General features: G+C 41.4%; 1 protein-coding gene across 3 annotated transcripts in view; it reads left to right on the top strand.

The window, feature by feature from the left end:
- Nucleotides 1-1,268: 1,268 nt before the first annotated feature.
- fut8b (fucosyltransferase 8b (alpha (1,6) fucosyltransferase)) overlaps nt 1,269-17,200 on the top strand; it is a 161,928-nt gene continuing 145,996 nt past the window's right edge. For 2 of the 3 annotated variants that reach the window (XM_072687254.1, XM_072687271.1), the window contains exon 1: nt 1,269-1,403. Coding sequence is in view for 1 of the 3 variants with exons in the window: in XM_072687271.1 (XP_072543372.1) it covers nt 1,399-1,403 (5 nt within the window). In the remaining 2 variants the exon portion in view is untranslated. Of the gene's footprint in view, nt 1,404-1,634; nt 1,757-17,200 lie in introns of those variants that run through there. The other variant, XM_072687262.1, reaches the window with a different exon arrangement.

The raw sequence follows: 17,200 nt of genomic DNA on the forward strand, positions 1-17,200 counted from the left end.
TACAAAACAAATTCAAAACATTTCAAGGCAACCTCTACCCTGGTTTAGCTCTGACAGTGCCGTTTATCCTTTGTAATTATTCACCATATCTCTAAAAATATCCATACGGAATGTAGTGTTGGATTACAACCACTAGATGGCAGCACACTAATATCTACTGCCTTATCCCTAAGGCCACTTCTATTCCCCCTCTTTTTCCTCCAACAGCAACTGTGGGACACTTCTGAAAATGGCAGCAGGGCTAAAATCAAAAGACCGGCCTTGGCAATGCAACAGTGTTCTTACGTACAACCCCCCTTTTTTGGCGTTACAGCCCTTCAAAGGACTACAGTTTAACATTCAGGTGATGTTTGGGCGAGGATCCTTTGTGCCTTCAGGGTCTTTGTACCTAATCCCATTCCCAGTGACCCCCATGTATTGCACATCTTAATATTCCCCTGATCTAACACACCTGATCCTGATTCAACTCTTCAGATCATTAGCCATCCCAACACAAGCTGTATCAGGTGTATCAGGCCTTAGATCTGAAAGAATTAGAGCTGCCTTCACCTTTAACACTCAGGGGAGCAGACTTTGACCCCAAAGCGCAAAGGTTGCCCACCTGTGGTTGGTGGAGTCCAGCATTTCCCAGCTCTAACATCTCATTACATCACTTTTAAGTGTTGGAGCAGGGAAACCACCAAACTGTGCTGGACTCGAACCCTGCAGGACCGCAGTTGTGGCCACCTGCCACTGGACCTCCTGCCAGCTAGTCTGCAGCACCTTAGAGCCACGCATGCGCAGTCGAGCATGATGCCAAGTCGTCGTTGTTGTCGTTGTTTCCCACCTGTATTCCAGGAAACCCTACTATGCTACGATTGGTTAGTAAATCAGCGTCGCAAGTAGGCAGCTAATCCTGGCGCAGGAAGCGGGACGGGCAGGAGACAGGGCACTGTCAATCAGTTGTAAACCAGAAGGCAGAATATGACATATTAGCCAATCACAGCTCAACACTTGGGACATTTAAGCCAATCCCAGCCGAGACCCTTAATTCTTCCATCCAGTCTCAGAGGAGGCCAGCCAATCCAAGGAGAAGAGGTGGGACAAACCCAGTTTAGAATCAGGACACGAACTATTACCCAATCCCAGCGCAGTATACCGTACCCCACCAGCCAATCGTAGCTCAGAACGCCAATTCTCACATCCAATTCCCGCGCTGTGGGTGCGGTTTGCCGGAAAACGGGTGGGCTCATGGGCCGACTCCACCGCTTCTCGCATCTCCAGGCAGGCGGCAGCAGCAGCAGCATCAGCAGCAGGACCGCGCGCACACAGACACACAGCACGTTGGTTTCATGGATACAGGGGCTCGTGCCTGTCACACCAGGAGCGAACCAAGTCGAGGCGTGTTGACATGTGTGCATGAGGTACGTGCATTTGTGCGTTGGGGTTTTTGGGTGTACTGCCTATCAGCTCATGCATGATACACGCGCTGTCATATCACACACACACACCCGCACACGCACGCACGCACGCAGGCAGGCAGGCACGCACACCACACACATACCATGTTTACGCAGCGGCGTGGTTCTCGGGGGTGTCTCACACTGACTTCACTCTCTCTCTAGCTCTCTGTCTCTCTCTCTCTCTCTCACACACACACACACACACACACGCTGTCTGCACCACACCAGGCGGATCCATTGGTCTCTACATGCATGCATGACTCTGATGCTGATCAGCACCGGCCTTTGTCTGCTTTTGTTTACCGTTTATCCAGGTGAGTCCCGTTCATGTCGACTTCCATTCGTGTTGAATTTTTTCTGCAGGGGAGCCCTAAATCTCTAGCATGGACAGGATTAGAGCCTGGACTGAATGGATTGGATTGAGTGCTGTTGTGGTATTGTCAGCAGTGCATGCTTTTGATTTGTAGGTAAGGGCCACTCATGGTGTGTCCGTGTTGTTTTTAGAGGGAGGATGCTGTCCTGCAGAGACAGTCATGAAATCAGCGCATCTTTGTGCTTTATGGAGTTATGGTTGTTATTATAAGTGTGTCCTGAAAAAGGACTATGTGAATACTGCTGGAGTTGCCTTACTGTAAATTCAGGTAAGTGCTACAGTTGATTGCAGGCTACTGCATAAGCACTGTTGGTGACTGTAAGACAGTAGAGTTGCACAAAACAGCTGGAAGGTTCAGTACTTTTTGAACATTCTTCAGCAGTACAACTTTTAATACGCTTGGTTCTTTCTTTAAATAATCCAGCGCTATACTGTACTATAGTTATTTCTGAGTTCGAAGGGTTCTGCATTGGGTTCTGCAAAACAATGAGCCTCATTCTTCTGTTTAGAAACACGTCTTGAATCTGACGTAGACTTTTTGTTCAGAATGTAAGAAAATGCTTAAAAAAAGGATATTATATAAAATTCCTAACAATTCTTGATACAAGCTTTCTGACATTTGTTCTTGAGAAGAGTCTATGTCAGAAAAAAAGTCTGTGTCAGAGCGCAGAACTGTTCACAGCCATGCTCTTATAATGATGGGTCCCACTGTCCTCAGAAATAAAGCAAATTCAACATAAGTGACATTGGTGAATGGCAGTAGTTTTGCAAAGACTGTGTAAGTGGGTTTTAAGAAGACATTTAGCGAATAAGGCCCAATGTCTGCATCATGGAGATTTGGGGTGATAGGAAAAAGGGGTCGCTGTGCCAACGTCACAAATATAGCACTTTTATTTACCATCCAAAACCACCAGTGAAGCTACACGTGCCTTCTGAGTTATATATTTAATGTTGCTGGTGGCAAGAACTTATTCTGACACTATCATGAACCAGTGACTCGGGTATCAGATAGTGCTTTTGTAACCATTTGTTGTAATAACTTTCTATGGGGGAGCTTTTAGAGTCCCCTTTTAAACATTTGGTGTTCAGTCAGTGATGAGTGTGTTTTTCATTTTTGTGATATTACACTTGGTATTGATATAAAATACATACTCTAGTGTTGTGACAATCCTTGCAAAGTATTGTTTGCAAAAAAAAATGGTATAGACTTAAAGGAAAACACAGTCTAACTTCATGTCTTTTGCTTTAATTAAGGAGATGACATTGAAAGTGTGGGTTTCACATGTACTTTGCCCATTAAACTGGTTAGTGTGAACCATGCTTTGATGCAGACAACTTTTAGAAGGCCCTGGAAGATGCATTATAGAGACACATGAAGCTGGAAAAGGCTACAAAGGCATTGCTAAAGACATTGGTGTACAGCAATTGAATAGTTGGACAAATTGTCTACAAATGGGCAAAATTCAGGACTGATGCTGCTCTCCTGGAAATGGGTGTCCTGTTAAGATCACTCCGAAAGCACAGTGGGAAAGCCTGAAAACATGTAATGGCAACAGTCCTGACCTCAAGCTGAGGAGATACAACAAGACAATAACCCAACACACACAAGTAAATCCACTATACAATGTCTGTCTGACCTTAACCCTTTCAAGATGCTGTGAATGAGCATGACCTGAAGATGGCTGTCCCAGAAATATTGATGAACTGAAACACATTTGCTGAGTATGTATTTGCAGCAACAGTAAAAAAAAACAAAAACACTTTGGTGGAAGTCACTGCTGCTAAAGGAGGATCTGCAGATGAACAGAACAACTGTTTGTGTGTTATTATTTTAGTTGGATTGTGGCTGTAATTCTGCCTTAGATAATGATCAGATAATTCCAGAGGGTCCACTTACCTTTTCTTGCAACTGTAAGTCCTGTTAAAGGATGTCTCCTGAGTTCCTTGCACATGCCTTTCCTTCCTAAGAAAGTTAGCTCAAGTTGGATCTTCTCTCACTTATGTCTTTCACTCTTTCTTTTCTTTTGTTATCCATCTCACCCATTATCCTTATCCTTATGCTTTCCTGCTTTTCTGTAGCCAGTGATGCAATAATTCATGTTCATGTTTTTTTATTTTGTCTAATCAGGCTAATCTTTCTTGTGGACAAATAATAATATATAAAGTCCAAATGACTAATAAATAACCAGTGTTTCACAGTATGTCTCTTCATTTCGGTGTGAACTGGACAGTAACACAGCATAAGCAGAACCCACATCAATAACAAAGCTAATGTAATCCATTCTGCCTATTTATTCCATTCCATATATACTCCCTGTTTTTCCTGCATGGAAATTCAGCAATAAAAACGCCTGTTTCACTCATTTCTCTCCACTCCCTATGTTGAGCTATTTTGTTTTACCCATTTTTCATTTTACCCAGTTATCTGGGCACATGCCTCCTACAATACATCTAAAATCAGCCATTGCCTTTCTTTGGCCAGTGCTGCCAGTGCAGTATCACTAGGCAGCCAACACCTTTGGAGGAAAAGGCCAGATCTCCAGCTCACAGCTATACATCAGCTTACAGACACCAGTGGCGGCTAGCATCACAACGGGAGTGATGAGGGTAGAGAGCACCATCTTCACACCTAGAGAAAGCATTTGGGGGCCAATTGAGGGATAGTTGGCCTCTCTTGTGTTCCGGCTGCTGATGGCAAAGCAGCATGACCTGGGATTCTTGGCATTGTCTTAGTCTAAGCTAAGCCCCTTGGATCACCTGATCATGCGCATCTTATCATATATTAATTTAGTTTTTACTTTGTTGGCTTTTAAACATGATGCTCAATTTTAGGATCATACCAACAGCTTTAAATGTGTAATGTGAATGGTAATGCTAATTGGTGGCTAAAAGCTTCTATTTGCTACCAGTCATTTTAATATGCTCAGCTAAGCCTTTGCTTTTGAACACTTTAAATATGCACCATCCAGACAAATGACATCCAGATATCTTTGTATGTACAACAAACCCAGCAAAATAAAATGGATTCTGACTCTGATAATGTAGGCTACAATAACCTTCCCTTTCCTTCCCTTAGAAAAATAAGCTGGATAAAAACAAGGTGCAGATAAGAATCAAGAATCTGGGCCTGATTAGTGTTCACATACTGTGTGAGGATTCTTTCTCATACCAGGGTGGGTTTTCTGCTACCTCTGAAAGTTTCTTTCTTCTCTGTGGTGTGTTGAGTAAGGTGTGGATGTTGCAGTGCACACCTTCTTCACAGTATTTTCTTTTCTTCACAGTATTTTTAGCTTGATCTTATCCCCAGCCTACGTCTTGTAGCTTTTGTAAAATAGGTCCATAAATTCTGATCCTGAGCATAAACAGACGTTATGTTTATGCTTATACAGTCCTCTGCAAAAGTCTAAATTACATTTTCTTGATTTTCCAAATAATTGTGATGAAGCAAATTCCAAAATATGCAAAATACTAAATTTAGAGCACAGTTACTGCATTTAATGTATTGAGGAGAAAATGAAGCATTTTCTTATCTATGCCCTTATCTTTGTAGGATTTCTTAAATTAATTTCTTAAATTGTAATAAAGTATAATAAAGTGTATCCGTGGAGAGTATCAACAATACATGTAATTTAATCAAGAATGCTCAGACCTTTGCATACAACTGTGACTTCCTAACATGGTAGAAACAGTTTTAATATTATAAATAATAAATATATTTTAATCCTTAAATAACATTTATAACTTAAAGGCATGTGTGCTGATTGCAATCGATTAGCAGAGAGAGAACACTGTGAGAGAAACATGCAAATCGTAGAAACATTTTTTTCAGGATACAGTAGGCCACTATGTATGTGAGCAAGAAAATATGGCATTAGGTGGCTGCAGTAAAGTCCTAAAATGTAAAAGGGGGTTGAGGAGTGTTGAGGAGTCTGATGGCTTGAGGGATGAATGGGGTTGTCCAAACCAGACTGAGATGCAGCTGTTCAGGATGTTCTCTACAGTTCCTCTGTAGGACTTGGTCAGAATGGGTTTGGGGAGACTTAGGGGGAACTTGGGGAAGTTAATAGCCTTTATTGGACAATACTTACACACAGTACAGCAAAAATGTGCTACTTTTCTTTGCATAACCTAAAAAAAGTGCTGGGTCAGCCACGCTACAGCGCCTTGCTTAAGGACCCAACAGTGGCATCTTATTAAATGCAGGTATTGAACCCATAACCCTGCGATTAATTACCCCGGTGTCTCTAATCACTGAGCCACCACTTCTCACCAGTGAGAGAGATCTTTTCTCAGTCTCCGACAGGAAGTAGAGACATTGCTGTGCTTTCAGTGCTATGGAGGGAGTTGGTGTTAAGGGACCAGGTGAGGTTCTCTGCAGTGTGAACACTGAGGAACAGAGTTGCTCATTGTCAGGGGGGGTCATATCATCTCTTACTCTCCTCACAAAAACAAGCATCAGTAGTTTTGTCCATGTTAGGAGACAGGCTGTTGTCTCTGCGTCAGTCTGTTAGCCATATCACCTCTTTTCTGGATGCTGACTCGTCATTCCATGTCATCAGCAATCTTGGTGATGTGATTCAAACTGTACTTTGCAGTACAGTCATGAGTCAGCAGAGTGAACAGCAGTGGACTGAGCACACAGCCCAGGGGGCGCTGGAAATGCTGTTCCTGATCCTGACTGATTGAGGTGTCCACGTCTGGAAGTCCAGGATCCCGTAACAGGGGGTGATGCTCAGGCTTAGCAGGCTCAGTTTTCCTAACAGATGCTGAGGCAAGATGGTACTAAATGCTGAACTGAAGTCTATGAACAGCATTCCAAGGTATCTTTAGTCCATGTGGATGAGGGCCAGGGAGAGGGTGGTGGATATGGAGTAGCAAGTAAAATGTTTGGGATGATACGCATCTGAAAGGCAGGCATCACTGTTAATGAAGATGCTGTGTAGTTGGTGATGGGATGGATGCTCTGCCACCATGGATCTGTCCATGGATCTTGTGTGTGTGGGTGCACACTGTCTTTCTGATGGCCCTGGAAGGGTTGATTCTTACTGTTTTCAGGCAGCCTTATTACCATTACCAAGCCTTGTCTGCACCTCCACTGTCATCTTTGGATTCTGGTTGGGGTCTTGGAGACAGTTACATCCTCAAAGCAGTTGCAAGTATAGCCAGTCATTGATGCTGTATACTTTTCGAGGTTGATGGAGTTGCCAGCCTTCCTAGAGATGTCCCTCTGAGTATCCATATGTGTGTGATTTTTGAGTTACGAATGAGCTATAATAAATTGTACCATGTTGTCAGACCTGTGATGGTGCTGTGTGCTACCAAATCGCGCCACAAGAGTCGACTCTGATTTAACTTGTGAATGGTTCAGTAACCGGCTGAGGATTTGAGTTGGAACAATGAATAACCCACCTTACTGAGTGTGGATGAACAAGTATTACAGATAGGCATTACTATGATAAACAAATGTTTACCTACACATTCATGCTTTCAGGCCACTTAATAGACTTCTAACTGCGAGGAGTTGCTTTCTAAGAAAATATTATTGATTCATTAGCTATCCAAGGTTTTCTTGTTGTTCTAGCTGGAAATTCCAGCTATTTGTCAAGCATCTCCTGACCTGTAAGTATATATTTACTCATTTACTGAGGCCACAGAGTGAATGTCATCGAACAACACTCAAGTAAATGTACAGCCATAATATTAGGACATTGATTATCTTCATCTACAGTTGCCCCTGTCAGGAGGTGGCTATATCAGGCAGCAAATGAACAGTCAGTTACTGAAGGTAATGTGTTTTTAAAAGAAGGAAAAATGGTCAAGCATAAGAACCTGAGACACTTTGACAAGAACCAAATTGTGATAATTAGATTACTGGGACATCAGAACATCTCCGAAACACCAGCCAGGTTCTTTTGGAGATTTTCTGGTATGCAGTGATCAGCACCTACCAAACGTGCTCAGAGAAAGGACAGTCTGTGAATTGGCGACAGGGTCATGGGCACCTAAGGGTCATTGATTCAATTCACAGAGGCCCCACCTCACAACTCACAAGACTTAAAGGATCTGCTGCTTACATATTGGTGTCGGATACCACAAGACACCTTCAGAGGTTTTGTGACGTCCATGCCTCGAATGCTCAGAGCTACTTTGGTGGCACACGAAGGACCTACTATACTTTTAGGCAGGTTGTACTAATGTTATGGCAGATCAGTGTATAAAAGTAAAAACAAAACAATAATTTATCACATTAATTTCTGATCAAGTCAGATAACATTAAGGTTATTTTAATGCTGAGCATGAACTGTTTACATGATATATCATCAGACTAGGGTGTTTGCCTTTTCTTTATCCTTTTAAATAAGTTGTACATTAAGACAATGCCGGTTTAATTTTATAATTAAAGGAAAAATGCTATCAATTTCTTTTCACACGGATCCTACCCTAGCTTACTAGCTGAATTCAGCTATTCTATCAGATATAGTTTCAGTTTTGTGTGTTGCTGACATATACGTTTCTTAGAATCTGTATCTCGATTTGTGGTTTTCTTTGGCTTATCATGTCCATTTCTGCACCCAGACAAGAGCTGGTCATTAATGTGCATTAGCTTATTATTACAGACCCTCAGAACATGCATTGAAACTGGCATACTGATCACCACCACACAGACTTTATGATGGGACTTCATTACTGTGCCGCATGTGTGCAATAGCGTAATTACCATGTTATGAATGTTTTATGACTGTGGCTCAATGTCATTTTGAAGATACCTTGAACTGCGTGGTATAAAAGCATAATCAGGCACAGTGTTGTCATAGCAGTTGTCATGCTTAAGGTCAGTCTTGACTGCTTGCAAAGCCTCACTGCATTTTACGCTCTACACAGCCTTCATGCATGCAAGAGGCTTCGGGGAGTGTGTTTGTTTTTTGTCTTGTGTGTATGTGTTGTTCCCGTAGTTGCTCTAATGCACTTGTCCGTCTTCATTTGGGCCCTAATGATTCCATTACACATTACAGTAATGCTGATGAAGTACAGGGGGATGTTGAGATGGAGCGCTTTAAATGAGCTGAGGCTTGGCAATTTGGTCCCACTTGTTTATTTTATATGCATTTTGAACCCTGTCTTAACCAATATAGTAGTTCAGATTTACGATTACGATGTGTCCCAGGAGTAGTGAGTGAGCTACCTGTCCATGTTGGTCAGTACAACTATATATTGAAGGCATGGTCTAAAATTTCAAAATGTCTATTGGATAAAACACTTTAACACATTTAAAAATATTTTTATTTGTCAGAATAATAAAGAATTATACTTCTATAGTGCTGTAGACGCTTTTTCACAGCTATTTTGATCATCTTTTTTTATCAATACAAATGATTTTATTATTCACCTGTGATTCTTATAGCAATGCTTCAAAATATAGTAGAAAGTCTTTCCTGGACAGTAGAGACAGCAGGATAAACTCTTTTTAAAACCCTTGATTTCAGTGAAACAATGAACAAGAAGGTGTCCCAATACTTTTGTCTATTACATGTATATGGTCTGTTGAAAATTACAATTTCAAAAATTGTCATTTGACCTAGGGTCCTGAAAATTTTGAATAAGACTGTATTTTTGATGGAGCAATACATTGCAACATGCTTCTAGCTAAAGCTTATTTGCCAAATTGCCATGTTTAAAAAGAATTGTAACAATCGTTTCCACAACTTGATTATAAAGGTTTCTTATTACGCAAATAAAATAAAAATCTGAATCTAAAATAGAAATCTGAATTTTCTTGTTCTTTACGGATCGAATAAGAGAAATCACATTACCAGAGTAGATTAAAAACATATTATTTATTTGCTTCTCCATCCAGTGTTTGAACAGTGCTGACATCTCTGTTCCATTTTGTGCTTAGATTTGCCCTTTTTAAAAAAAGAAGTAACTTGTGATAGTGTGTATGACAGTCGCTAACACTCTGAAAACTTTGCCGCTTCCCTGACTGCTTATCTTTACTCCCCCCCCCTTTTTTTTTTTTTTTTACCTCACATAAAAAAGGCTTTGGTAATCTGAAGCAGGAACGCTGTCCCTTCATATCATATTGTTTAATTCGGGCTGGCTTTTGAGCGCTTGAACACTTTTATGTGGCACATTCTGGCCCAGATAGTGTGTATCTTCGTCTCCAACGACGTCCTCGGGGGATTTGTTAGGAAAGGGGCTCGAAAAAGCAAACAAATAAACAAAGGAAGCAGTCAGTCCTGCGCAGGGTCGCTCCAGCAGCGGCTCAGCTGCTGAAAGTTTTTGGAGAAGAGAATGAGGAAAGCTGCGTCTGTTCCTCTAGCCGCAGCGCTGGCAGCCTGCTCCGTGTTTGTTGGTTCCCTTAATCACTCTACGGCGCTTAGCAGAGCTTTACAGTGCAGCTACTGGAGGCAGCCAATAGAGCTATGTGAGATCGGACAGATTCTGGTATTTTAGCCTTAGAATGTGAGGGACTGAAAGAATTGAGAGTGTGCTAAACTGGAAAAAGTGCACTATTAAAGCACAATTCCACTGTATTTTCAAGATTTGTGCAGAAATCTCAAATAGTTAAGATATACATATAAGATATGTGTGTATTATACAGTGGGGCAAAAAAGTATTTAGTCAGCCACTGATTGTGCAAGTTCTCCTACTACAGAGACAGAGAGAGAAAGATGAGAGGTCTGTAATTTTCATTAAAGGTACACTTCAACTATGAGAGACAAAATGAGAAAATAAAATCCAGGAAAATCACATTGTAAGTGTGTATTATGGTGGAAAATAAGTATTTGGACACCCACAAACAAGCAAGATGTCTGGCTGTCACAGACCTGTAACTTCTTCTTTAAGAGGCTTCTCTGCCCTCCACTCATTACCTGTATTAATGGCACCTGTTTGAACTCGTTAACAGTATAAAAGACACCTGCCCACAACCTCAAACAGTCACACTCCAAACTCCACTATGGTGAAGACCAAGGAGCTGTCGAAGGACACCAGGAAGAAAATTGTAGACCTGCACCAGGCTCGGAAGAGTGAATCTACAACAGGCAAGCAGGTTGGTGTGAATAAATCAACTGTGGGAGCAATTGTAAGAAAATGGAAGATATACAAGACCACTGATAATCTCCCTCGACCTGGGGCCCCATGCAAGATCTCATCCCTTGGAATCAAAATGATCATGAGAACGGTGAACAAAAATTCCAGAACTACACGGAGGGACCTCATGAATGACTTGCAGAGAGCTGGGACCAAAGTAACAAAGGCTACCATCAGTAACACACTACGTCAAGAGGGACTGCAGTGACTGCAGTCCTGCAGTGCCGGGCATGTCCCCTGCTTAAGCCAGTACATGTCCAGGCCCGTCTGAAGTTTGCCAGAGAGCATATGGATGACCCAGAAGAGGATTAGGAGAATATCATGTGGTCAGACGAAACCAAAATAGAACATTTGTCTCATCGTGTTTGGAGGAAGAAGAATGCTGAGTTGCATCCCAAGAACACCATATCTAGGGTGGAAAGGGCTGTTTTTCTGCAAAGGGGATAGGACGACTGATCCGTGTTAAGGGAATGAACAGGGCCATGTACAGTGCATCCGGAAAGTATTCACAGCGCTTCACTTTTTCCACATTTTGTTAGGTTACAGCCTTATTCCAAATTGTATTAAATTAATCTCTTTCCTCAAAATTCTACACAAAATACCCCATTATGACCATGTGAAAAAAGTTTTCTTGAGAGTTCTGAAAATTTATTAAAATTAAAAAACAAAGAAATCATATTTACATAAGTATTCACAGCCTTTGCTTAATACTTTGTAGAACCACCCTTGGCAGCAACTACAGCCTCAAGTCTTTTTGAATATGATGCCACAAGCTTGGCACACCTCTCTTTAGGCAGTTTTGCCCATTCTTCTTTGCAGTACCTCTGAAGCTCCATCAGGTTGGATGGGAGACGTCTGTGCACAGCCATTTTCAGATCTCTCCAGAGATGTTCAATCGGATTCAAGTCTGGGCTCTGGCTGGGCCACTCCAGGACATTCACAGAGTGGTCCTGAAGCCACTCCTTTGAGATCTTGGCTGTGTGCTTCGGATCGTTGTCCTGCTGAAAAATGAACCGTCGCCCCAGTCTGAGGTCAAGAGCGCTATGGAGTAGGTTTTCATCCAGGATGTCTCTGTACATTGCTGCATTCATCTTTCCCTCTATCCTGACTAGTCTGGCAGTTCCTGCTGCTGAAAAACATCCCCATAGCATGATGCTGCCACCACCATGCTTGACTGTAGGGATGGTATTGGCCTCGTGATGAGCAGTGCCTGGTTTCCTACAAACATGACGCCTGGCATTCACACCAAAGAGTTCAATCTTTGTCTCATCAGACCAGAGAATTTTGTTTCTCATGGTCTGAGAGTCCTTCAGGTGCCTTTTGGCAAATTCCAGACGGGCTGCCTTGTGCCTTTTACTAAGGAGTGGCTTTCGCCTGGCCACTCTGCCATACAGGCCTGATTGGTGGATTGCTGCAGAGATGGTTGTCCTTCTGCAAGGTTCTCCTCTCTCCACGGAGGAACGCTGGAGCTCTGACAGAGTGACCATCGGGTTCTTGATCACCTCCCTGACCAAGGCCCTTCTCCCCTGATCGCTCAATTTAGATGGCCGGCCAGCTCTAGGAAGAGTCCTGGTGGTTCCAAACTTCTTCCATTTACGGATGATGGAGGCCACTGTGCTCATTGGGACCTTCAAAGCAGCAGAAATTTTTCTGTATCCTTCCCCAGATTTGTGCCTCGAGACTATTTTGTCTCGGAGGTCTACAGACAATTCCTTTGACTTCATGCTTGGTGTTTGCGCTCTGACATGCAGTCAACTGTGGGACCTTATATAGACAGGTGTGTGCCTTTCCAAATCATGTCCAATCAACTGGATTTACCACAGGGGGACTCCATTTAAGCTGTAGAAACATCTCAAGGATGATCAGTGGAAACAGGATGCACCTGAGCTCAATTTTGAGCTTCATGGCGAAGGCTGTGAATACTTACGTAAATGTGATTTCTTAGTTTTTTATTTTTAATAAATTTTCTGAACTCTCAAGAAAACTTTTTTCACATGGTCATAATGGGGTATTTTGTGTAGAATTTTGAGGAAAGAGATTAATTTAATACAATTTGGAATAAGGCTGTAACCTAACAAAATGTGGAAAAAGTGAAGCGCTGTGAATACTTTCCGGATGCACTGTATCTTGAGATTTTAAGCCAAAACCTCCTTCCATCAGTGAGAGCATTGAATATGGAACAGGGCTGGGTCTTCTAGCATGACAATGATCCCAAACACACCGCTTGGGCAACAAAGGAGTGGCTCTGTAAGAATCATTTCAAGGTCCTGGAGTGACTTAGCCAGTCTCCAGACCTCAACCCCATATAAAATTTGTGGAGGGAGTTGAAAGTCTGTGTTGCCCAGCGACAGCCCCAAAACATCACTGCTCTAGAGGAGATCTGCATGGAGGAATGGGCCAAAATACCAGCTACAGTGTGTACAAACCTGGTGAAGACTTACAGAACACGTTTGACCTCTGTCATTGCCAACAAAGGTTATGTTACAAAGTATTGTATCATTTCCCCCCAATATATTAAAAGCTTGAATTAAATGTTTAGGATGTAATCAGACTGATTAAGGTTTGGTGTGAAATGCTCCATTCTGGAGAGACTTACCAACTAAGAATTGTTAACGCTGGTGGTGAATGGAACAAGGCATCTGAGGAATTTAACCCCTTATGGCTTCTTACACTAAGGTGTATTACTCAGTAACTGCAGTGACTTCTGTACAAACTGGTGTGGCTATTCTCTGGTATTAGAAGGTTGCTATAGCACTTTTGGCGCACTGGCAGCCCACTGGCTTTTTAAGGGGTTAAAATACTCTAGTTATTACACCAAGTGTTTATGAGTATGCTTCCTGATACCTGAGACACTGCTACCATATTTTTGAGAAGATGGCCTGAAACATGGTAATAAAGATAAAGATAACCTTATTTTGTCAGTTTTGCCACTATTTGACCATCATCAACATTGCATATAAAAATCAGGCATGTAGCGTTGCTAGTGGTTCTGCATAGTAAATAAACCGGCTATATTTGCCATGTATTCTGACATTAAGACCCCCAACAAAATATTTTATGTGGAAAGTTTCCAATGGAAGAAGTCCAAAAATATAATTAATAACAAGTTACATTTCTCCTTCTCTTGTAAAATTGTAAGCTGTGTTAATTGGCACAGAACAAGAGGGTTTGACTGAATGTCTGTAGCAACATTGTCCAAATAACTGATGCTTATAGTCCAAATCTGTTTCTGATCGCAGGAATTCTGAATAAGCTCTTGACTGACTGCCTGAGATTTAATAGTTCTACAAATAGTGTCCTTGTAATAAAGCGTTCCTGCTCGTTCACATCTAGCCTATTTATTCTTCTGTCTTTATTGGTTCATGAGATCCAGAGGCTGTTATAACAGAGCTTGGCTGTAATTTTGGCTTTAAAGGGTCCATACTGTGGGAAACTGAAAAGTTACATTATTTTCAGGGGCACCATCATTTCTGTCCAGGACTGTTTAATGAGTTTACTTTTTAAAATAATTCTGTTGAAGCATGGTTCAAAATCAATGTAGGATTTTCATTGGTTAATTTTCATAGGATTTTTATTTATTATTACTTTTGTCAGATTCAAGTAATTTCTGTGACCATTGTGGATTTTTCTTTCATTAACCGAGGGGTACCAACAATTTTGTCCACGTGTGTAGCTAGCGTAGTTATCTTTACCTCAGATAGCCGACCAGAACACACCAGATAGCTGACAGATAGGCAAGTGAGCAAGCTATGCCTATCAGTAGATCCAGTGAGATGTATTGTAGAGTATAATAAAGAGTATAAAGGGATCAAGTTATTTTGCATAGATGTTTGCTGTTTTTGTAGTTGACTCTTATACCAGATGAGTGACAGAGAAAAGGAGGCAGGAGATTATTGCACTACTGAGCAGATGACAGACTGACAAAGAAAAGGCAAAAACAATTGTGCATTTTATAACATGAGTAATGCATGACAATTTTCTGTCATTTTGTGATGTATTTTGGCTGTGTTCTCTAGACCGTTTCAAATAGCCAGGCAAAGGTTGCCTGGGCAGTCAGCGTGAGAGCGTATGGCTCCCGTTCAGTGAAGAACGAAGCAGAGGAATCAACACAGTTAGAAAGTGGTGTGATACTCAGGGATAGTGCCTGCTGAAATTTCACCCCCCTATCAAGCTAAGTGGCAACTCCTGCTGCTTTAGTGACCTGTAGCATGGCAGCTAACGAGAGAACACTGAATAATAGCTGAAGACACAGGTAGACCATTTAAAGCCCTTCTCCAACAAGGATATTGCAGCTTTACTAATCGCTTTTACCAGATGATAAACACCAGTAACTCTCATTTTTGGCAGCTTCTCCCAGCAGTGTGCGTAATCAGAGCCATGTAAAATCTGTTAGCCAGGAGAACGGTGGTGCTACAGTGATTAGGCTGCCTAACTTTACACTCTGGATAAAACAGAACTGAAAGAAATGACTAAACACTAATTCATTATACTACCTACAGTAATGTGCACTCATCATGGACATGAATGTTATAGCATTACTCATCTTTTAATAGTTTCTTTGAACTGATCTATTTCTGGTCATTTTCTGGAGGTTTTCTGAAATGATCTATACATGGTCACAAATATACATATAGCACACCTAATATTTTGTTAAAGTTGTCAAGTTGCACCTTGACCTTTTTGGCGGAATTGATAGAATTGAATTAAAATGATTTTCTGGCATGGACCTGACTTTTAAGCACAGTCCCCAATTTGATGGGGTGAGGTTCTGACTTTGGAAAGCCCCTTAAAAAAGGTTAAGGGCAGCCTGCTTTATCCATTCCCCAACAACCTTTTATGTGTGCTTAAGGGTTGTGTGTTTTCACACAACCTAGTTGTGTCTAGTTAATAGGTTGAGGTTACACTGAAGAATTCTAAGGTAGTCCTCTTTTTTCATTATTCCATCCATTTTGTGCAAAGTACCAATTCTACTGTTGCTACCACCACCATGTTTAACAGTTGGTACAGTGATGTTGAAGTTGAATGCCTCACCTTTACTCCTTCAAGCAACTTTGCCCCATCTGGACAAAAAGCTTTTCTTTATGGGGTCAGCTGCAAACTAGTCCTTCCTATTGTTGCTGTTATTATTATTATGATTATTATATTATGGCAAGAGGCCATAATATATGTTTCATGAAGTAAATGTTTTAATTTAGTTAAAATTGTACTTTTTTAGGGATTGATGCTTCTTGTTCCCGCCAGCAATATTGTCCATTTCAGAGCAGGGGCTTCTTTCGTGGATGGCGACCTCTCAGTCCATGGCAATGGAAAGCTCGCTTGACTGTAGATAGTGACACTGGTTCTGAATCAGCATTCAGTTCAAGGCAGCTATTTTAATATTTTAATAACAGGATATAACAAGAGTATACAATCGACTTCTTTAGTACTACGCACTGCTTTGAAAGTCGCCGGCTGCTCTTTTCCTTACTGCAGTGTAGCAACGGTGTTGCAGCTGTACTCACTTTCACAATGCTAAAACACCACAGATCAACGTTGTCTATCAAAGCCAGGTAACTGTCAGATAGATGTGTCATGTTAATACCAAATCAAAGGGCCTGGAGCTACTCTCTTATCCATGTTTATACATTGCCACTGAAGCCCCGCCCTTAGCAGCTTCTGAACTGAGTTTCTGAGCTTTTGAATGGAGGAATGGAGGCGCCTTGAGCGCTTTGAGTTAAACTTTATTCAAATCAGCACATCACACAAAAATCTGCTGCCAAGGATACAAAACCTGAGGAGCTTTGTGCTCAAAACAGCAAACTAAACAGGACGTTCCCACACAAACAATTAAATGTGCTTCAATGTGCTGACCCTGATTCAGAACATCACAACTAGACAAATACTATTACTGGCAAAAGGCAGCTTGTCTATTTCTAATAATAATGCGCAGTGAAAGCACTGCCACCTGCCACCAAAGGACCTGACACCCTGAGTAGGAACAGAAATTTCATATGAGAAGCTGGTGAATAAGATGCCTACATCTGCCTTATAAGCCTATAAGATGGGTGGAACAGTGGAAAATGTACTGTTTTGTTCATCCATTTTTGTAGTCCAAATAAAGTGTGATCAAAGTTGTTAGTTATGAAAGTCATTTATGTATTTTTTAGGTACCCTGAGTATAAATATATATAATTGTAAATATATGAGAATATAACCTTCTAAAAAAAGAGTCTTTGCAACACCTAGGGTGCCCTAACTTTAGCACAGACCACATTGAGGAATTTACTTTAATATAGCTGCAGTGTTTGTGCAT

The sequence above is a fragment of the Salminus brasiliensis genome, chromosome 1 (assembly GCF_030463535.1).
Source record: "Salminus brasiliensis chromosome 1, fSalBra1.hap2, whole genome shotgun sequence".
In the NCBI taxonomy this organism is placed as follows: domain Eukaryota; kingdom Metazoa; phylum Chordata; class Actinopteri; order Characiformes; family Bryconidae; genus Salminus; species Salminus brasiliensis.